General features: G+C 54.5%; 1 protein-coding gene across 1 annotated transcript in view; it reads left to right on the top strand.

Moving 5' to 3' along the window:
* The first annotated feature begins 6,388 nt into the window (after positions 1-6,388).
* Positions 6,389-21,791, top strand: part of LOC139274678 (cyclic nucleotide-gated channel alpha-4-like) — a 29,843-nt gene continuing 14,440 nt past the window's right edge. Inside the window, exon 1 of the mRNA XM_070891356.1 lies at positions 6,389-6,480. Coding sequence (XP_070747457.1) covers positions 6,389-6,480 — 92 coding nt within the window. The remainder of the gene's footprint in view (positions 6,481-21,791) is intronic.

Below are 21,791 nucleotides of genomic sequence, written 5' to 3'. Positions count from 1 at the left end.
TTGAGAAAGAGGTGAAATACAGGGTGTGTCGAGAATGTGGTCAGTGCTCCAGACTGTTTATCAGATGTTTCCAAATTTTAAAGAGGTATTTTTCAATTCTGCCCTTGGAGATTAGTTTGTGATTGCTGTCTGGCTTATGTGGGGAGAGAGGGAGGGATTGCAGCATAGCAGTGAGACCGAGTGAGGGGGTCTGGATTATCGCAGGAGCAGTAGACAGGGAGATTTGCACACAGGTATGACACCGTGCACTGCAGTTAATTGACCGTGACATTGGAGTGACCGAGTTGAGAGTGTATTAAATTTGGAGAGAAACTTCAAAACCTTCTGCGACACAGCGATTGTACAGACCGCCGAAAGGGCCTGCTCTCTGGTGATGCATTGTCTCTGGCCTGGGACTTGCCTCTTTACCCGGAGAAGTCATGGTGATGGGACCAGAGCAGACATCGACACGGGACCTTCCCTCCTGCTCACCACGTGGGCCGTTTACACACTGAGGCACTGAGTACTGAGTGAGCCCCGCACTGTGGGCGGGGCGGTACTGGGGGAGTGCCGCACTGTCGGAGGGGCAGTACTGAGGGAGTGCCGCACTGTGGGAGGGGCAGTACTGAGGGAGTGCCGCACTGTCGGAGGGGCAGTACTGAGGGAGTGCCGCACTGTGGGAGGGGCGGTACTGGGGGAGTGCCGCACTGTCGGAGGGGCAGTACTGAGGGAGTGCCGCACTGTCGGAGGGGCAGTACTGAGGGAGCGCCGCACTGTCGGATGGGGCAGTACTGAGGGAGTGCCGCACTGTCGGAGGAGCAGTACTGAGTGAGTGCCGCACTGTCGGAGGGGCAGTACTGAGGGAGTGCCACACTGTCGGAGGAGCAGTACTGAGTGAGTGCCGCACTGTCGGAGGGGCAGTACTGAGTGAGTGCCGCACTGTCGGAGGGGCACTACTGAGGGAGTGCTGCACTGTCGGAGGAACAGTACTGAGGGAGTGTCGCACTGTCGGAGGGGCAGTACTGAGGGATTGCCGCACTGTCGGACGTCAGTACTGAGGGAGTGCTGCACTGTTGGAGGGACAGTACTGAGGGAGTGCCGCACTGTCGGAGGGACAGTACTGAGGGAGCGCCGCACTGTCGGACGGGCAGTACTGAGGGAGTGCCGCACTATCGGAGGGACAGTACTGAGGGAGCGCCGCACTGTCGGACGGGCAGTACTGAGGGAGTGCCGCACTGTCGGAGGGACAGTACTGAGGGAGTGCCGCACTGTCGGAGGGGCTGTACTGAGGGAGTGCCGCACTATCGGAGGGACAGTACTGAGGGAGCGCCGCACTGTCGGACGGGCAGTACTGAGGGAGTGCCGCACTGTCGGAGGGACAGTACTGAGGGAGTGCCGCACTGTCGGACGGGCAGTACTGAGGGAGCACTGCACTGTCGGAGGGACAGTACTGAGGGAGCGCCGCACTGTCGGACGGGCAGTACTGAGGGAGTGCCGCACTATCGGAGGGACAGTACTGAGGGAGTGCCGCACTGTCGGACGGGCAGTAGTGATGAAAAGCTGCACTGTCGGAGATGCTGTCTTTCAGATGAAAAGTTAAACCGAGACCCTGTCTGCTCTCTCAGGTGGATGTAAAAGATCCCATGACCACAATTTCGAAGCAGAGCAGGGCCAATACTTGTCCCTCAACCAGCATTACTGAAACATGATCTGATCATTATCACATTGCTGTGTGTGGGAGCTTGCTGTGTGAAAATTAGCTGCCACGTTTCCCACATTACAACAGTGACTACACTCCTAAGTACTTCATCTGGGACACATGCTGTTTGTTGGATCTTGCTGTGAAAGAGCTTGACATCTAGTTTGCTGCTGGGCTATACCTCAAAAGCTATGCACTGATTGTAAAGTGCCGTGTGATGCCCCGGGGATGCAATAAGGAGCTGTACAAAGGCAAGGTTTGTCTTTCTCCAGACATAACCTTAGATTAATTCTTCTGCACCTCTTCACAGGAGTTCCGATACAGAGCAGCCATGATCTGATTGAATGGCGGAACAGGCTCGAGGGGCTGAATGGCCTCCTGCTGTTCCTGTGACACATTTTCTGTGCTACCACGTTACACTTCACTAATGTCCCAAGCACAGCCCTGGAGACAGACTGTGTTACACAAAGTACACAGCGCGGAACTCCAACACACAACACCCAGTCACTGTCCAAACATCACAGTCTCAGCAAAATAACATAATGTGCTGTGGATCAGGGAAAGGGATCAGGGAATGGGATCAGAGTCTGGGATCAGGGAATGGGATCAGGGAATGAGATCAGGGACTGGGATCAGGGACAGGGATCAGAGACAAGGATCAGGGAATGGGAATCAGGGACTGGGATCAGGGAATGGGATCAGAGAATGAATCAGGGACTGGGATCAGGGAATGGGATCAGAGTCTGGGTTCAGGGTTTGGGATCAGGGAATGGGATCAGAGTCTGGGATCAGAGTCTGGGATCAGGGACTGGGATCAGAGAATGGAATCAGGGACTGGGATCAGAGAATGGGATCAGGGACCGGGATCAGGGTTTGGGATCAAGGTTTGGGATCAGGGACTGGGATCAGGGACTGGGATCAGAGAATGGAATCAGGGACAGGGATCAGAGAATGGGATCAGGGTTTGGGATCAGAGAATGGGATCAGGGACCGGGATCAGGGTTTGGGATCAGGGACTGGGATCAGGGACTGGGATCAGGGACTGGGATCAGAGAATGGGATCAGGGACTGGGATCAGAGAATGGGATCAGGGACCGGGATCAGGGTTTGGGATCAGAGTCTGGGATCAGGGACTGGGATCAGAGAATGGAATCAGGGACTGGGATCAGAGAATGGGATCAGGGACTGGGATCAGAGACTGGGATCAGGGTTTGGGATCAGGGACTGGGATCAGGGACTGGGATCAGAGAATGGGATCAGGGTTTGGGATCAGGGACTGGGATCAGGGACTGGGATCAGAGAATGGAATCAGGGACTGGGATCAGAGAATGGGATCAGGGACTGGGATCAGAGACTGGGATCAGGGTTTGGGATCAGGGACTGGGATCAGAGAATGGGATCAGGGTTTGGGATCAGGGACTGGGATCAGAGAATGGGATCAGGGTTTGGGATCAGGGACTGGGATCAGGGACTGGGATCAGAGAATGGAATCAGGGACTGGGATCAGAGAATGGGATCAGGGTTTGGGATCAGGGTTTGGGATCAGGGACTGGGATCAGAGAATGGGATCAGGGACTGGGATCAGGGTTTGGGATCAGGGACTGGGATCAGGGTTTGGGATCAGGGACTGGGATCAGAGAATGGAATCAGGGACTGGGATCAGAGAATGGAATCAGGGACTGGGATCAGGGACTGGGATCAGGGACTGGGATCAGGGAATGGGATCAGAGTCTGGGATCAGAGTCTGGGATCAGGGACTGGGATCAGAGAATGGGATCAGAGAATGAATCAGGGACTGGGATCAGGGAATGGGATCAGAGTCTGGGTTCAGGGTTTGGGATCAGGGAATGGGATCAGAGTCTGGGATCAGGGACTGGGATCAGAGAATGGGATCAGGGTTTGGGATCAGGGACTGGGATCAGGGACTGGGATCAGGGACTGGGATCAGAGAATGGAATCAGGGACTGGGATCAGGGAATGGAATCAGGGAATGGGGAATCTCTCGGTCACTCACCGTTGCAGCTCCGCCATTTGCAATCCCATATACGTCATCGCGCAGCACGTAATTGACGCACGTTACGTTGCAAGAGCAACAGCGCCCCCTGCTGGCGCTCACAGGGACAGCGCCCCCTGGGGAATGGACAGCAACAGCGGCCCCTGCTGGAGTGGACAGGAACAGCCCCCACACACTGATAACTAACTCACTGACACTAGTTCGAGTTGTCACCAATACCTCCTCCAAGTGACCATTGAACATGTGTGAAGCCTGACACTGAGGCAAGGATTGGCACTGTAGTACATGTAAACATAGAAACATAGAAAATAGGTGCAGGAGTAGGCCATTCGGCCCTTCGAGCCTGCACCACCATTCAATAAGATCATGGCTGATCATTCCCTCAGTACCCCTTTCCTGCTTTCTCTCCATACCCCTTGATCCCTTTAGCCGTAAGGACCATATCTAACTCCCTTTTGAATGTAGTACATGCTGGGATTTAAATGTGTGGCACTGTAGTACATGGTGGAAGGGTCATATGGATACATTCCAGGCTCCCAGTCTCTAATATCCGGCCGACCTGGGATCTGAGGAGTTATATTATTCTGAGTATACAGCGGGTGTAGGAGTGGGTGTCGGGGGCTATTGAACAATGGGTGGTTCATGTATCAGCACATTCCACACCTATACCCAGCAACCAGTGGATGGCGATCAGGAGCCGGAAGCCAAGCTCATCAGGTCCCCTGTCTGACCAAAACGAACTGAGGCCAATTCTATTTATCGCTGCCGCATTGCATATCATCGAGACGATAAGTCAGCTCCCTCCTCTCCTCCCTCCCCTATCTTCCCCTCCAGCCCTCCACTCTTCTCCCCTCCCCTCCCTTCCCTCTCCTCCCCTCTCGGCACCACACCACCTCTCACCACGCTTACATAAGAACATAAGAAATAGGAGCAGGAGTAGGCCATTCGGCCCCTCGAGCCTGCTCCGCCATTTAATACAATCATGGCTGATCCGATCATGGACTCAGCTCCACTTCCCTGCCCGCCCCCATAACCCCTTATTCCTTTATCGTTTAAGAAACTGTCTATTTCTGTCTTAAATTTATTCAATGTCCCAGCTTCCACAGCTCTGTGGGGCAGAGAATTCCACAGATTTACAACCCTCTGAGAGAAGAAATTTCTCTTCATCTCAGTTTTAAATGGGCGGCCCCTTATTCTAAGATCATGCCCCTATAGTTCTAGTCTCCCCCATCAGTGGAAACATCCTCTCTGCATCCACCTTGTCAAGCCCCCTCATAATCTTATACGTTTCTATAAGATCACCTCTCATTCTTCTGAACTCCAATGAGTAGAGGCCCAACCTACTCAACCTTTCCTCATAAGTCAACACCTCATCCCCGGGATCAACCGAGTGAATCTTCTCTGAACTGCCTCCAAAGCAAGTATATCCTTTCGTAAATATGGAAACCAAAACTGCACGCAGTATTCCAGGTGTGGCCTCACCAATATCCTGTATAACTGTAGTAAGACTTCTCTGCTTTTATACTCCATCCCCCTTGCAATAAAGGCCAAGATACCATTCCTGATCACTTCCTGATCACTTGCTGTACCTGCAAACTATCCTTTTGTGTTTCATGCACAAGTACCCCCAGGTCCCGCTGTACTGCAGCACTTTGCAATCTTTCTCCATTTAAATAATAACTTGCTCTTTGATTTTTTTCTGCCAAAGTGCATAACCTCACACTTTCCAACATTTTAATCCATCTGCCAAATTTTTGCCCACTCACTTAGCCTGTCTATGTCCTTTTGCAGATTTTTTGTGTCCTCCTCAAACATTGCTTTTCCTCCCATCTTTGTATCATCAGTAAACTTGGCTACATTACACTCAGTCCCTTCTTTCATGTCGTTAATATAGATTGTAAATAGTTGGGGTCCCAGCACTGATCCCTGTGGCACCCCACTAGTTACTGTTTGCCAACCAGAGAATGAACCATTTATCCTGACTCTCTGTTTTCTGTTAGTTAAACAATCCTCTATCCATGTTAATATATTACCCCAACCTCGTGAACTTTTATCTTGTGCAGTAACCTTTTATGTGGCACCTTGTCAAATGCCTTCTGGAAGTCCAAATAAACCTCCCTCCCGTCCCCTCCCACCCTCCCCTATCCTCCCCTTCCCTCCCTCTCCTCCCTTCCCTTCCCTCTCCTCCCCTCTCAGCCCCACACCACATCTCCTCTCCCCATTTCTCCTTCCCTCCCCTCCCTCCCCTATTCTCCCCTCCTGCGCACACCCCTTCTCCCCTCGCATCCCTCTCCTCCCCTCCCACACCTCTCCTCCCCTCCCCTCCTCTTGTCTTTCTTTTTTTCTCTCCCTTTCAGTGTCCTTCACCCTCTCTCTGCCTCGCTCTCTCTCTCTCTCTGTCTCTCTCAGTCTCGGGTATCAGACCCAGTGCTGACGATGACTGCCCTCAGGGTGGGAGCATGTGATACCTGATGCCAGTTGCCAGGTGTGCAGTCGCTGCTCTGGGGCCAGCTGCTGGTTGCTAAGATTCATGAGCCTGCCGGAGTCCCTGAGGTCCTCTGAGAACCTCGATGGGGGAACAGGGAAGGCGATTGAGGTTAGACACAACATTAACCGCGGGCAGAGTGTGGAAACCACGGAGAGATTCGCATTAACTGCTCACAGGCACCATGCAGCGCTGGGCGAGGCAGAGGGAGATGACGGTGCAGAGCAAACACACAAATGGAAGAGTCAACACCTGGGCGAGCTCGAGTGCAGGGCAAGCCGGAGCAGAGGGGGACACACAGAGGTGAGTCGAGAGCTCGGGCTCGCTGACTTACGCTGCTTGTACTGCAGCAGCCCGGTTTGGTGTGACTGATTCCTGCACCGGGAACAGACAGGAACAGCACCCCCCGCCCTTCTCCCGCCGGAATAGCGGAATTGGGAGCCAGGTTTGGCGCTATCTATTTCCCGCTCCGTGTTACGGGTGATAATGTGAAACACCGAACTTCGTGTTCCTGAACATGTTCTCGCGCAGTATCACTCGCTGCCCGAGTCAGAGATCATGGGATCGAGCCCCATCGCCAGAGACTGGAGCCCATAATCCAGCTGACACTCCCAGTGCAGTACTGAGGGAGCGCCGCACTGTCAGAGGGACAGTAATGAGGGAGCGCCGCATGTCGGAGGGGCAGTACTGAGGGAGTGCCGCACTGTCGGAGGGGCAGTACTGAGGGAGCGCCGCACTGTCAGAGGGACAGTAATGAGGGAGCGCCGCACTGTCGGAGGGGCAGTACTGAGGGAGCGCCGCACTGTCGGAGGGGCAGTACTGAGGGAGCGCCGCACTGTCAGAGGGACAGTAATGAGGGAGCGCCGCACTGTCGGAGGGGCAGTACTGAGGGAGCGCCGCGCTGTCGGAGGGGCAGTACTGAGGGAGTGCCGCACTGTCGGAGGGGCAGTACTGAGGGATCGCTGCACTGTCGGAGGGGCAGTGCTGAGGGAGTGCTGCACTGTCGGAGGGGCAGTACTGAGGGAGCGCCGCACTGTCGGAGGGGCAGTACTGAGGGAGCGCCGCACTGTCGGAGTGTCAGTACTGAGGGAGCGCCACACTGTAGGAGGAGCAGTACTGAGGGAGTGCCGCACTGTCGGAGGGCAGTACTGAGGGAGCGCTGCACTGTTGGAGGGGCAGTACTGAGGGAGCACCGCACTGTCGGAGGGCAGTACTGAGGGAGCACAGCACTGTCGGAGGGGCAGTACTGAGGGAGCGCTGCACTGTCGGAGGGCAGTACTGAGGGAGCGCTGCACTGTCGGAGGGGCAGTACTGAGGGAGTGCCGCACTGTCGGAGGGCAGTACTGAGGGAGCGCTGCACTGTCGGAGGGGCAGTACTGAGGGAGTGCCGCACTGTCGGAGGGCAGTACTGAGGAGCGCTGCACTGTTGGAGGGGCAGTAATGAGGGAGCACCGCACTGTCGGAGGGCAGTACTGAGGGAGCGCCGCACTGTCGGAGGGGCAGTGCTGAGGAAGTGCCGCACTGTCGGAGGGGCAGTACTGAGGGAGCACTGCACTGTCGGAGGGACAGTACTGAGGGAGTGCCGCACTGTCGGAGAGGCAGTACTGAGGGAGCGCTGCACTGTCGGAGGGGCAGTACTGAGGGAGCGCTGCACTGTTGGAGGGGCAGTACTGAGGGAGCACCGCACTGTCGGAGGGCAGTACTGAGGGAGCACAGCACTGTCGGAGGGGCAGTACTGAGGGAGCGCTGCATTGTCGGAGGGCAGTACTGAGGGAGCGCTGCACTGTCGGAGGGGCAGTACTGAGGGAGTGCCGCACTGTCGGAGGGCAGTACTGAGGGAGCGCTGCACTGTCGGAGGGACAGTACTGAGGGAGTGCCGCACTGTCGGAGAGGCAGTACTGAGGGAGCGCTGCACTGTCGGAGGGGCAGTACTGAGGGAGTGCTGCACTCTCGGAGGGGCAGTACTGAGGGAGCGCCGCACTGTCGGAGGGGCAGTACTGAGGGAGTGCCGCACTGTCGGAGGGTCAGTACTGAGGGAGTGCCGCACTGTCGGAGGGACAGTACTGAGGGAGCGCCGCACTGTCGGAGGGGCAGTACTGAGGGAGTGCTGCACTGTCGGAGGGTCAGTACTGAGGGAGTGCTGCACTGTCGGAGGGACAGTACTGAGGGAGTGCCGCACTGTCGGAGGGGCAGTACTGAGGGAGTGCTGCACTGTCGGAGGGTCAGTACTGAGGGAGTGCTGCACTGTCGGAGGGACAGTACTGAGGGAGTGCTGCACTGTCGGAGGGGCAGTACTGAGGGAGCGGCGCACTGTCGGAGGGGCAGTACTGAAGGAGTGCTCCACTGTCGGAGGGGCAGTACTGAGGGACTGCTGCACTGTACGAGGGGCAGTACTGAGCGAGCGCAGCACTGTCAGAGGGGCAGTACTGAGGGAGCGCTGCACTGTCGGAGTGCAGTACTGAGGGAGCGCCGCACTGTCGGAGGGGCAGTACAAAGGGAGCGCCGCACTGTCGGAGGGGCAGTACTGAAGGAGCGCTGCACTGTTGGAGGGGCAGTACTGAGGGAGCACCGCACTGTTGGAGGGCAGTACTGAGGGAGCGCTGCACTGTTGGAGGGGCAGTAATGAGGGAGCACCGCACTGTCGGGGGGCAGTACTGAGGGAGCGCCGCACTGTCGGAGGGGCAGTGCTGAGGGAGTGCCGCACTGTCGGAGGGGCAGTACTGAGGGAGCACTGCACTGTCGGAGGGACAGTACTGAGGGAGCGGCGCACTGTCGGAGGGGCAGTACTGAGGGAGTGCTGCACTGTCGGAGGGGCAGTACTGAGGGACTGCTGCACTGTACGAGGGGCAGTACTGAGCGAGCGCAGCACTGTCAGAGGGGCAGTACTGAGGGAGCGCTGCACTGTCGGAGTGCAGTACTGAGCGAGCGCCGCACTGTCGGAGGGGCAGTACAAAGGGAGCGCCGCACTGTCGGAGGGGCAGTACTGAGTGAGCACTGCACTGTCGGAGGGGCAGTACTGAGGGAGCGCTGCACTGTCGGAGGGGCAGTACGTAAGAACATAAGAAATAGGAGCAGGTGTCGGCCATTCGGCCCCTCGAGCCTGCTCCACCATTTAATAAGATCATGGCTGATCTGATCTTGGGCTCAGCTCCATCATCATCATCATCATCATCATAGGCAGTCCCTCGGAATCGAGTATTTCCACTCTTAAAGTGAGTTCTCGGGTGACTGAACAGTCCAATACGGGAATTACAGTCTCTGTCACAGGTGGGACAGACAGTGGTTGAAGGAAAGGGTGGGTGGGGAGACTGGTTTGCCGCACGCTCCTTCCGCTGCCTGCGTTTGCTTTCTGCATGCTCTCGGCGACGAGACTCGAGGTGCTCAGTGCTCTCCCGGATGCTCTTCCTCCACTTAGGGCGTATTGTGTTCCTAACACAGATGAGACTGCACACAGGGAGGTTAAAGTAACAGTGACCTCAGCCTTTAATAAGACACTCCAGAGTGAGGAACAGGCCTTAGGGGCCGGCTTATGTACAGTGCTCCCAAGGGATGCTGGGATCCCTTGGGACTTCAGGGGATGCATTCCCTGGTGGCAGAACATGGGAGTGCATGCTTTACAGATACACAACATCACTCCCCCCCAAAGTCAAAGTGAAAACTATTTACAAGGTGAGGCGGTCGGGAGCCTTTCTTTCCCTGGTGGGCCGCCTCGGTACAAATGTCTGTTCTGGTATGTTGGCTGTGCCCTCGCTGGGCTGGCGTGTTGTTGGCCCTGCAGTGCTGCTGGGTGAGCCTGGCCTTGCTGAGCTGTTGGGCGTGATGGGTTCGATTTCCTGATCCGGCGTGGTGTCGTTGATCCTTTGGGTGTGTGTTGTGGGCTCGAAAAAGGTGGTGTCTGCTGTGGGTTGTTCAGGGCAGTCTGTGAACCGCAGCCTCGTTTGGTCCAGGTGCTTTTTGCAAATTTGTCCATTGTCTAGTTTGACTACAAACACCCTACTCCCTTCTTCAGCTATCACCGTGCTCGCGATCCACTTGGGACCATGTCCATAGTTTAGCACATACACAGGGTCATTCAGATCAATTTCCCGTGACACAGTGGCGCGACCATCGTTTACATTTTGTTGCTGCCGCCTGCTCTCTACCTGATCATGCAGGTTGGGGTGAACCAGCGAGACTCTGGTTTTAAGTGTCCTTTTCATGAGTAGCTCAGCCGGGAGCACCCCTGTGAGTGAGTGGGGTCTCGTGCGGTAGCTGAGCAGTACTCGGGACAGGCGGGTTTGGAGTGAGCCTTCTGTGACTCGTTTAAGGCTCTGTTTGATTGTTTGTACTGCCCGCTCTGCCTGCCCATTGGAGGCTGGTTTAAAGGGGGCCGAGGTGACATGTTTGATCCCATTGCGGGTCATGAATTCTTTAAATTCGGCACTGGTGAAACATGGCCCGTTGTCACTGACCAGTATGTCAGGCAGGCCGTGGATGGCAAACATGGCCCTCAGGCTTTCAATGGTGGCAGTGCTTCCCAACATTATTTCACATTCAATCCATTTTGAAAAAGCATCCACCACCACCAGGAACATTTTACCAAGAAACGGGCCCGCATAGTCGACATGGATCCTCGACCATGGTCTGGAGGGCCAGGCCCACAAACTTAGTGGTGCCTCTCTGGGCGCGTTGCTCAACTGAGCACACACGCTGCATTGCCGTACACAGGACTCTAAGTCAGAGTCGATACCGGGCCACCACACGTGGGATCTGGCTATCGCTTTCATCATTACTATACCAGGGTGTGTGCTGTGGAGATCCGAGATGAACGTCTCCCTGCCCTTTTTGGGTAGCACTACGTGGTTACCCCACAACAGGCAGTCTGCCTGAATGGACAGCTCGTCCTTTCGCCGCTGGAACGGCTTGATTAGCTCTTGCATTTCAACGGGGATGCTGGCCCAGCTCCCCTGCAGTACACAGTTTTTTACTAGGGACAGCAGAGGATCTTGGCTGGTCCAAGTCCTAATCTGGCGGGCCGTGACAGGTGATTTATCATTTTCAAACGCTTCCATGACCATCAACAAGTTTGCAGGCTGCGCCATTTCCACCCCCGTGGTGGGCAATGGTAGCCGACTGAGAGTATCCGCACAGTTCTCGGTGCCTGGCCTGTGGCGGATGTATAGTTATACGCTGATAGCTCGAGTGCCCACCTTTGTATGCGGGCTGAGGCATTAGTATTTATCCCCTTGTTTTCAGTGAACAGGGATGTGAAGGGCTTGTAATCGATTTCCAGCTCAAATTTGAGGCCAAACAAGTACTGATGCATTTTCTTTACCCCGAACACACACGCTAATGCCTCTTTCTCAATCATGCTGTAGGCCCTCTCGGCCTTAGACAAGCTCCTGGAAGCACAGGCGACAGGTTGTAACTTCCCCGCAATGTTAGCTTGTTGTAATACACACCCGACTCCGTACGACGACGCATCACATGCTAGCACAAGTCTTTTACACGGGTTATACAATACAAGCAGCTTGTTGGAGCATAAAATGTTTCTGGCTTTCTCAAAAGCAATTACTTGTTTTTTTCCCCATACCCAGTTCTCACCTTTACGCAATAACACATGTCGGGGCTCTAAGAGGGTGCTTAACCCCGGTAGGAAGTTACCAAAATAGTTGAGAAGTCCCAGGAACGACCGCAGCTCCGTGATGTTCTATGGCCTGGGCGCGTTCCTGATAGCCTCTGTCTTGGCGTCTGTGGGCCGAATGCCATCCGCCGCGATCTTTCTCCCCAAAAATTCCACTTCTGTTGCCACGAAGATGCATTTCGACCTCTTCAGCCGCAGCCCTACGTGATCCAGTCGCTGGAGGACCTCCTCCAGGTTTTGTAGGTGCTCAACGGTGTCCCGACCTGTGACCAATATGTCGTCCTGAAAGACCACCGTGTGTGGTACCTACTTGAGTAGGCTCTCCATGTTTCTCTGGAAGATTGCTGCAGCCGACCGAATTCCAAACGGGCATCTGTTGTAGATGAACAGTCCCTTGTGCGTGTTGATGCAGGTGAGGCCCTTCGAAGACTCCTCCAGCTCCTGCGTCATGTAGGCCGAAGTCAGGTCGAGCTTGGTGAACGTCTTGCCTCCTGCCAGCGTCGCAAATAGGTCGTCTGCCTTAGGTAGCGGGTATTGGTCCTGTAGCGAGAAACGATTAATAGTTACTTTATAATCGCCGCAAATCCTGACCGTGCCATCACTTTTGAGTACTGGAACAATCAGGCTGGCCCACTCGCTGAATTCCACTGGGGAGATGATGCCCTCGCTTTGCAGCCTGTCCAGCTCGATTTCCACTCTCTCCCTCATCATGTGAGGTACCGCTCGCGCCTTGTGGTGAATAGGTCGTGCCTCTGGGACCAAGTGGATCTGCACCTTCGCCCCGGAAAAGTTTCCAATACCTGGCTCAAAAAGGGAAGGAAATTTGTTTAGAACCTGGGTACATAAGGCCTCATCGACATGTGATAGCGCTCGGATGTCATCCCAGTTCCAGCGGACTTTGCCCAGCCAGCTCCTTCCAAACAGTGTGGGGCCATCGCCCGGGACAATCCAGAGTGGCAGTTCGTGCCCTCATAAGTGACCTTGACCATGGCGCTGCCCAGGACAGTGATAAACTCTTTGGTGTACGTTCTCAGTTTCGTGTGGATGGGGCTCGGGCTGGTCTGAGTGCCTTGTTGCACCACAGTCTCTCAAACATCTTTTTACTCATGATGGATTGGCTAGCGCCAGTGTCCAGTTCCATGGCTACGGGTAAGCCATTCAATTTTACGTTTAGCATTATAGGTGGACATTTCATCGAAAAAATTGTGTTTAATTTCAAAATATACATTATTCATCTAAAAATTTGCACAATACATTGGAAAACAGTTCAGTACACTTGGTCAGCAATTCCATACATTACATTTGGATGCTGACTGCAGTTCCGTTCAATACATTTCTTTACTTTACATTTCTCGGTACGATTCATACAATCCAGGATACATTGTGGTCCGTTCATCAAGTTACATTACATGTGTCACCACACGGTACACAGTGAGAGTACAGTTACATTTCTTTCCAACATACATTACTAAACAGAACTTGCATTATACATGGCACTACACAGGTGTTTGCAGATCATGGTGCTCTATGTATACAAAAGGTTTACCATTGCAGCCCGAGGGGGGTTTGTACTGATTCCTGCCCCCGGGTTTACCGTGGTGGAAGGGCTTTAAACTGTGACCCTTCCCCACCGTGCCTTTGCGGCGACTGCACCAATTTTCAGTGCATCCCTCAGCACGTAATCCTGGATCTTGGATTGCGCCAGTCTGCAACACGCAGACGTGGACATCTCCTTGCTCTGGAAGACCAGCAAGTTTCGGCAAGACCAAAGAGCGTCTTTGACCGAGTCGATGGCCCTCCAGCAGCAGGTGATGTCTGTCTCGGTGTGTGTCCCTGGGAACAGCCTGTAGAGCACAGAGTCCTGTGTTACGGAGCTGCTCGGGATGAACCTCGACAGCAACCACTGCATCTCTTTCCAGACCTGCGTCGCAAAGGCGCAATCCTGAAGGAGATGGGTGACAGTCTCGTCCGCCCCGCAGCCGGCCCGGGGGCACCGTGCCGTGTTGGTGAGACACCGGCTGTGCATGAACGCTCTGACGGGTAAGGCCCTCCTCACCGCCAACCAAGCTACATCTTGGTGCTTGTGTGAAAGCTCTGGCGATGAGACGTTCTGCCAAACGAGTTCGACAGTCCGCTCAGGGAACCACCCGACAGGGTCCACCCTCTCCTTTCGTAGGGCGTCCAGGACCTTACGTGCTGACCACTGCTTTATGGCCTTGTGGTCAAAGGGGTTTTTTGTGACTTTTCCACGAAGGACAGGTGGACAGGCATGGTCCAGCTGGTGGGGCGTTTCGCGGCAGCATGGCCAGGCCCATCCTTCGCAACACCGGGGACAGGTAGAACCTCAGCACGTAGTGACACTTGGTGTTTGCGTACCAGGGGTCTGTGCACAGCTTGATGCAGCCGCACACAAAGGTGGCCATCAGGATGAGGGCCACGTTCGGAACATCCTTTCCTCCACTGTCCAGAGATTTGTACATTGTGTCTCTGTGGACACGTTCCATTTTGGACCTCCAGACAAAGTGGAAGACGGCCCGGGTGACTGCCGCGGCACAGGAGCGAGAGATGGGCCAGACCTGTGCCACGTGCAGCAACCCCGAGAGCACCTCACTCCTGATGACCAGGTTCTTTCCTGCCATGGAGAGGGAGCACAGCTTCCACCATCCCAGTTTTTGCTTCACTTTGGCGATACGCTCCTTCCAGTTTTTGGCGCACGCCTCGTCCGCTCCGAACCATATTCCCAACACCTTCAGGAAATCTGGCTTAACGGTGAAGGGAATAAAGGATCGGTCGGCCCAGTTGCCAAAGAGCATGGCCTCGCTCTTGCTGCGATTGACCTTCGCTCCCGAGGCCAGTTCAAACTGGTCACAGATTGTGAGCAATCCGCGGACCGACTGCGGATCCGAGCAAAAGGCGGTAACGTCGTCCATGTACAGGGAGGTCTTGACCTGAGCGCCTCCGCTGCCTGGGATTGTCACCCCCTAATGCCCACATTCTTTCTGATGGACCCGGCAAAGGGCTCGATACAACACACAAACAAGACAGAGGAGAGAGGACAGCCTTGCCTGACTCCAGATTTGATCGGAAAGCTTTCAGTTTCCCACCCGTTGATTAGGACTGCACGACTGATGTCTGTGTAGAGCAGTTGGACCCAATTGCGGATACCCTCCCCAAACCCCATTTTGGAGAGCACGTCCATCAGGTACCTGTGCGATATCCTGTCAAAGGCCTTCTCCTGGTCTAAGCTGATTAAACAGGTGTCCACCCTCCTGTCCCACACGTAGGCGATCGTATCTCTGAGTAGCGCGAGGTTATCAGAGATCTTCCTGCTGGGGACAGCTCAGGTCTGGTCCGGGTGGATCACCAGCTCCAGAGCAGACTTGACCCTGTTGGTGATGACCTTTGACAGGATCTTGTTGTCCACATTGAGCAGCGAAATGGGCCGCCAGTTTTTGATTTCCTCCTTCTCCCCCTTCTGCCTGTAGATGAGGGTGATGATGTCTTTCCTCATTGATTCTGACATACTGCTGGCCAGAAGCATACCTCCGTACACTTCCAGCAGGTCTGGGCCCATCCAGTCCCACAGAGCCGAATACAACTCGACCGGTAAGCCGTCGCTTCCGGGAGTTTTACTTGTCGCAAGGGACCGGACGGCCTTTGTCATCTCGTCCAGAGTTAGCAGGTGGTCCAGACTCTCCCGCTCGCTGTCGTCTAAGACCTCCGTGATAGACTGGGAGGCCACGCGGTCTGTGGGCTTGACATCGTACAGCCTGGCATAGAAGGATTTGCTGATCCTCAGCATGTCAGGCTGCGAAGACGTCACAGAACCATCTTCTTCCTTTAGGCTGGTGATCGGAAAATGTGAGGTCATCCACCTGGGGAAAAAAACAGTAAAAGGGAATATTATTTGAATGGGGAGAAATTACAACATGCTGCGGTGCAGACCTGCTTTGACCTTGGCGAGGTACCCCAAGGTGGAAACACATCGCATAGAGGATTTTACGTTAAATCCATGTTTAAGTTACAGGTTACAGTTCAAAACATTTACATTTCAAATAAACTTTACGTTGGAGACCTGCCCAGTGGCCGGTTCCTGCATACATAGATTTTCACTGTAAAAGTCTACCTCACCTGGGCTGGCATACTGGTCGTCCTCTGCCGAGGGAGTGTTCCGACCAGGGGACTGGTGTCGTGTTGTCAGAAGGTCCGATATGTCCTCTGCACTGTCCTCGCCTGGTGTTGGTGGTTCCCTCTTTTCCTCACTCACAACTTTCTCGAGCTGGTGTGCTTCGATCGCTGCGTCGCTCCCGGTATTCCGGAGCTCGTGTGCGCTCGGCACATCGCTGTTCCCAGGTTCCCGGAGCTGGGCTGTGCCGGTCGCTGCTTCGCTCCCGGTATTCCGGAGCTCGTGTGTGCTGGGCACTTCGCTGTTCCCAGGTTCCCGGAGCTGGGCTGTGCCGGTCGCTGCTTCACTCCCGGTATTCCGGAGCTCGTGTGCGCTGGGCACTTCGCTGTTCCCAGGTTCCCGGAGCTGGGCTGTGCCGGTCGCTGCGTCGCTCCCGGTATTCCGGAGCTCGTGTGCGCTGGGCACTTCGCTGTTCCCAGGTTCCCGGAGCGGGTCTGTGCCGGTCGCTTCACTGCTCCCGGTCGCCTGGGGCTGTGGGATGCCGTATTGTCTCTTGTTCTGGTGGCGGTAGTGAGGGGTCTTGTCTCACCTTTCGCCAGCCGACGAGCTGCTGTCACTGCTGTTTGTCGTGGATGTAAGCCGCCTCTTCCCTGTCGTTCCCGCAGGGGCCCTTGCTCGCCTCTTTTCCTTACACTTCCGGGCCTTTTTCTTGATGGTCTCCCATCCCGCTTCATCATCTGCTGCCTCCTCATTCCTGGACTCGGTGCGCTGGGGGAGAGCTTCACTGCTGGCTGCTGGTGTCTCGCAGCTCGCCGTAGCAAGCATCTCTCCCTCCCTGACTTGTTCCGAGTCCACGGGGGTGTTGGTCAGGGGGAGGGTGTGGGTCTCCTCTGGAGCGTTGTGTTCCTCAGCTTCCTCCTCCTCTGGTGCAATGTTCTTTGCCACCTGCCCATAGCTGAAGTTGCGTTTGGGGCAGTTTTTGTAAAGATGCCCAGCCAGACCACAGAGGTTGCAGCACTTGGTCTCCTTACCGTCCTTTGTCTGGTGGCCTTCCTTCTTGCAGTTGTGGCAGACGAGAGTTTTGCAGCTTGCCGCCACATGGCCTGCCTTCCCGCAGGTCCGGCACACATTGGGCTGGCCGGCGTACACCATGTAGCCCCGACTTCCTCCGATGGCGAAGCTGGAGGGGGGGTGCAGGATGGTTCCGCTGGCATCCACCTTCATGGTGACCTGGATCTGGCGCTTGCTGGTCCAAATCCCGTGGAGGTCTTTCAGATCGCTGCTGTTTCCTGCCCCATCGACATACCTGGCGAGGAAAGTCAGCACATCGATGACCGGGATGTGGGGGATGTACATCTGCACTGGGGACAGAGTGTAGTGTAACAAAATTTGCAGATGACACAAAGATTAGTGGGAAAGCGGGTTGTGTAGAGGACACAGAGAGGCTACAAAGAGATTTGGATAGGTTAAGCGAATGGGCTAAGGTTTGGCAGATGGAATACAATGTCGGAAAGTGTGAGGTCATCCACCTTGGGAAAAAAACCAGTAAAAGGGAATATTATTTGAATGGGGAGAAATTACAACATGCTGCGGTGCAGAGGGACCTGGGGGTCCTTGTGCATGAATCCCAAAAAGTTAGTTTGCAGGTGCAGCAAGTAATCAGGAAGGTGAATGGAATGTTGGCCTTCATTGCGAGAGGGATGGAGGACAAAAGCAGGGAGGTCCTGCTGCAACTGTACAGGGTATTGGTGAGGCCGCACCTGGAGTACTGCGTGCAGGTTTGGTCACCTTACTTAAGGAAGGATATACTAGCTTTGGAGGGAGTACAGAGACGATTCACTAGGCTGATTCTGGAGATGAGGGGGTTACCTTATGATGATAGATTGAGTAGACTGGGTCATTACTCGTTGGAGTTCAGAAGGATGAGGGGGGATCTTATAGAAACATTTAAAATAATGAAAGGGATAGACAAGATAGAGGCAGAGAGGTTGTTTCCACTGGTCGGGGAGACTAGAACTAGGGGGCACAGCCTCAAAATACAGGGGAGCCAATTTAAAATCGAGTTGAGAAGGAATTTCTTCTTCCAGAGGGTTGTGAATCTGTGGAATTCTCTGCCCAAGGAAGCAGTTGAGGCTAGCTCATTGAATATATTCAAGTCACAGATAGATAGATTTTTAACCAATAAGGGAATTAAGGGTTATGGGGAGCGGGCGGGTAAGTGGAGCTGAGTCCACGGCCAGATCAGCCATGATCTTGTTGAATGGCGGAGCAGGCTCGAGGGGCTAGATGGCCTACTCCTGTTCCTAATTCTTATGTTCTTATGTGATAGTGCGTCTTCTCTGCGACGGGAGGGTGAACAGTGGCTCCCAAGTCAGCATTGACCGCAGTGGTTCACTCACCTCCTTCAATCCCTTCAGGAACTTCAGGCATAGGGTGACGGTTCTGAAGGTTACATCAAAGTAACTTCTCTTCGGGAGGTCCTGCAAGGCAAAGACATCCGCGACTTTCCTGCCACATGTTCCCAGCAGGATTTTCTTCACGAAGAGGTCCCGGTTGATTGTCGTCTGTCCTTCCACTTTGTTCACCGTCACTCGGATGGTGTTTCGGACGCCCGGTTCGCCGCTCGGTTGGCCGACCAAGTTGCAGATTCCTCCTTTTGGTGTGTATTTTGGCCGAAGCCTTCAATCTTTCTTGGTGCCAGTCCAGCACCTTGGCGGGCCTCTGGGCCCGCCCATTGGTCGGTCGACATGCAGATTTTCCTCTTCTCCCCGAGCCAAAAGCCCAGAGCCAGCCAAACTGGAAAGACGAGTTTCTGCAATTAGCCAATTAGGATATGAATGCCCAATCAACACTTGATCTTAGCCAAAAGGCCGAGAGCCAGCAGGGAGTGCCTTTGAGCAGCAATGCATGAAAAGAGCCAGCACTCTCTTTTTTAATTTCAAAATATACTTTATTCATATAAAAAATGTGCAAAATACATTGGAAGACAGTTCAGTACATTTGGATGCTGACGGCAGTTCCGTTCAATTCATTTGCTTGCTTTACATTTCGAAGTACATTTCAGTACAATCCAGAATACATTGTAATACAGTCATCAAACTAATTTACTAGTGGCACTATACGGTACACGGAATGGGTGAGGGGACACTTACATTTCTTTTCAACATACATTACGAAACAGAACTTGCACTCTCTTTCAGGCAAAACCCCGTGTACTTCAGCATCTGCCTCCTCTCTCTGAGGTTCGAAATTGCTTTGATCCACCATGGACCGATCTTCCTCTGCCACGTGGTGGTTAGCAGGTTTTGCAGAGCTTGGAACTCATTTGCAAGCTCGTTGGAGGTGCCCCATTGTTCCACAGCTCTTGCAAACATACCCTTTGAAGCGGCATGAATAGGCTGAATGGAAGCCTCCACAACGCCAACAAGGTGTGAATTGCCTTGCATTCATCCTTTGTTGCAGACTCTGAGCCATCTGGGTTACCTGAGGCCTGCTGGCAGTTGCAGACTCATGATTTCTGCCCTGTACATTTCTGCTCGCAAACACAGTTCCAGTTAATTTATGAACATTGCTAGCACTTGTGTGCTGAGAGATTTGTTTGGTGTTATCACTGGTGGACACAAACGCCTGTGCTATCGCAATGGCCTTACTGAGGGTCGGTGTCTCTACAGTCAAAAGTTTTCATTGGATGGTCTCGTGGCCAATGCCCAATACAAAAAAGTCTCTGAGCATTTGTTCCAGGAAGCCATCAAACTCACATTGTCCTGCAAGTCGCCTTAGCTCGGCGATGTAGCTCGCCACTTCCTGACCTTCAGACCGCTGGCACGTGTAGAACTGATACCTCGTCATCAGCACGCTCTCCCTCGGGTTAAGATGCTCCCGAACCAACGCACACAGCTTCTCATACGACTTATCTGTGGGTTTCACCAGAGCCAGAAGATTCTTCATGAGGCTGTAGGTCGGTGCCCCGCAGACAGTGAGGAGGACCGCTCTCCTTTTTGCAGCGCCTCCTTCTCCGTCCAGCTCGGTGGCTACAAAGTACTGGTCTAGCCGTTTGACATAGGCTTCCAAGTCCTCACCCTCCGAGAACTTCTCCAGGATGCCCACAGTTTGCTGCATCTGTGCGTTGGATTCATATTCTCGTCGCCAGTTATTGTGTTGCTGCACACAGGGAGGTTAAAGTAACAGTGACCTCAGTCTTTATTAAGACACTCCAGAGTGAGGAACAGGCCTTAGGGGCCGGCTTATATACAGTGCTCCCAAGGGATGCTGGGATCCCTTGGGACTTCAGGGGATGAGCTCCCTGGTGGCAGAACTTGGGAGTGCATGCTTTACAGATGACAACAGGGCGGTCTTTGGCCAGGGTCTCCCAGGTGTCAGTGGGGATGTTGCACTTTATCAGGGAGGCTTTGAGGGTGTCCTTGGTTTCCTCTGCCCACCTTTGGCTCGTTTGCCGTGAAGGAGTTCCAAGTAGAGCGCTTGCTTTGGGAATCTTGTGTCTTGGATGCGGACAATGTGTCCTGTCCAGCGGAGCTGATCAAATGTGGTCAGTGCTTCGATGCTGGGGATGTTGGCCTGGTCGAGGACGCTAACGTTGGTGCAGCTGTCCTCCCAGGGGATTTGCAGGATCTTGCGCAGACATCATTGGTGGTATTTCTCCAGCGACTTGAGGTGTCTACTGTACATGGTCCATGTCTCTGAGCCATACAGGAGGGCGGGTATTACTACAGCCCTGTAGACCAGGAGCTTGGTGGTAGATTTGAGGGCCTGGTCTTCGAATATTCTGTTCTCAGTCGGCCGAAGGCTGCCCTGGCGCACTGGAGGTGGTGTTGAATCTCCATCAATGCCTGCTCTTGTTGATAAGAGGCTCCCGAGGTATGGGAAATGGTCCACGTTGTCCAGGGTCGTGCCGTGGATCTTGATGACTGGGGCGCAGTGCTGTGCGGCGAGGACAGGCTTGTGGAGGACCTTTGTCTTACGGATGTTTAGTGTAAGGCCCCTGCTTTCCTACGCCACAGTAAATATGTCGACTATGTCCTGGAGTTCAGTCTCTGTATGGGCGCAGACGCAGGCGTCATCCGCGTACTGTAGCTCGACGACAGAGGTTGGGGTGGTCTTGGACCTGGCCTGGAGACGGCGTAGGTTAAACTGCTTCCCACTGGTTCTGTAGTTTAGCCCCACTCCAGCGGGGAGCTTGTTGACTGTGAGGTGGAGCATGGCAGCGAGGAAGATTGAGAAGAGGGTTGGGGCGATGACACAGCCCTGTTTGACCCCGGTCCGGATGTGGATTGGGTCTGTAATGGATCCGTTGGTCAGGATCACGGCCTGCATGTCGTCGTGGAGCAGGCGGAGGATGTTGACGAGGGGTCCCCACACCCCACCCCTGTCCCGCGATGACCTCCTCCTCCGACGTCGACATTGTCCGAGCTGCTCCACCCAACCCCTGACCCGCGATGACGCCGCGCGAGTTAGGTGAGCATCTGACCAGGCGCTCGGGCCCTCGGCGGCAACAGCTGTACCTCTCCTCCATGACCGCGTTTGGGTTCAGCTCCCCATAACCCTTCACTTCCTTATCATTCAAAAATCTTTCTATCTCCACCTTACTGAGGGAGCACCGCACTGTCGGAGGGCAGTACTGAGGGAGTGCCGCACTGTCGGAGGGCAGTACTGAGGGAGTGCCGCACTGTCGGAGGGCAGTACTGAGGGAGTGCCGCACTGTCGGAGGGCAGTACTGAGGGAGTGCCGCACTGTCGGAGGGGCAGTACTGAGGGAGCACCGTACTGTCGGAGGGCAGTACTGAGGGAGTGCCGCACTGTCGGAGGGCAGTACTGAGGGAGTGCCGCACTGTCGGAGGGGCAGTACTGA

The sequence above is a fragment of the Pristiophorus japonicus genome, chromosome 10 (genome assembly GCF_044704955.1).
Source record: "Pristiophorus japonicus isolate sPriJap1 chromosome 10, sPriJap1.hap1, whole genome shotgun sequence".
Taxonomy (NCBI): Eukaryota; Metazoa; Chordata; class Chondrichthyes; family Pristiophoridae; genus Pristiophorus; species Pristiophorus japonicus.
This window is presented reverse-complemented; position numbering and strand designations above follow the sequence as displayed.